Here is a 1,217-nt window from a genome sequence, read left to right as displayed (position 1 = left end):
TCAACAGCCTTCACACCAACATTTGAGACTTGCACTACAATGTCCTCCACCAATTCCTTCTTCATGGCATACTCTACGGCAAGCTTCGTTGTCCCATACTGCGCAAGGGCCTCCATATCTTCCAGACAAGCAATCACCAAATGCTAACTCCGTACCAATGGTAAGAATTAAAAGAATGGCAAAAATTAAATATCCTTTCATTTTTAAAATAAATTAATATATCAACTACACACACAAGTAGTACAATACAGTTGACTATATACAGTACAAAATGCTGAATGATCAATAGAACAAAAAATATATATTTATATAACCCAAAAACGATTAGATCCCTGTAAATAATAGTGGATATAGGTACTATTAAATATTCCTATCTGTACAATTAAATTTTTACTTCGTATTTGGTATTGGAATTACATAAATACTTAAGTTCATAAAAAAGTGATCATTACTTCTGGATAAGAATGACGTAAATTAAAACTAAATCGGTTTAAACACATTTTTTTCGTATTAACAAACGGTTAAGGTAACAAAATTGGTATTTGATAGAAAGGTTCTGAGAATGATATTTGGCCCTCAAAGAGATGAATCGACAGTAGAGTGGAGGTGGAGAAGGCGCCGTAATTCTAAATTGGTGACTCTTTATCATGGTACTAAAAACATTGTCAGACAGATATAAAAGCTAACCCCATAAGTTGGGTCATGTAGTAAGATCAGAGGTTGACAAACTGTTAAATGCTTTATTTTATGAGAGACCAGACAATAGAATATCAGTAGGTCGTTCCAAAAAAAAATTGAAGGATTATTTTGAAGCCGATCTATCTAGTATTGGGGTATATACCAGGGCGCATCTGTAAAAATATTAGTACATTTGGACGTTGAGAGGTGACTCAAATTTTTTTGCATAAATTGCTTGAAAATTTGTCAAATAATAATATTTGAGCTATCCTCCCTCTCAAAAAGTTCCGGAACATTGTTTAAAAAATCAAAATGTCAAAAAATGAAGGAAAAATTCGATTTTTTTCTTGGTTTTTTGATTATAACTTTAAAAGTATTCATTTCCGAGAAAAGTTGTATTGACATAAAAGTTGCCTAATTATATAGAATTGTTTAAAGATTTAAAAAATAGTCACCCTTGTTGCAAAATAGCAATAATTGCGAAAAAAATATACAAAAACAAGTATTCGCATTTTACGTTTTTCAACCATTTATGCTAC

At 31.2% G+C, this 1,217-nt stretch overlaps 1 protein-coding gene across 1 annotated transcript; it reads right to left on the bottom strand.

Moving 5' to 3' along the window:
* On the bottom strand, window positions 1–204 carry LOC126883404 (drosomycin-like). The gene has a single exon (XM_050648950.1). The coding sequence runs from the start codon at window positions 199–201 to the stop codon at window positions 1–3; it is 201 nt and encodes a 66-aa protein (XP_050504907.1). The 5' UTR covers window positions 202–204.
* Between the last annotated feature and the right edge of the window lie 1,013 nt (window positions 205–1,217).

This window comes from Diabrotica virgifera, chromosome 4 (assembly GCF_917563875.1).
Source record: "Diabrotica virgifera virgifera chromosome 4, PGI_DIABVI_V3a".
Taxonomy (NCBI): Eukaryota; Metazoa; Arthropoda; class Insecta; order Coleoptera; family Chrysomelidae; genus Diabrotica; species Diabrotica virgifera.
Note: the sequence above shows the minus strand (reverse complement) of the source record. Positions and strands in the feature narration are given on the sequence as shown.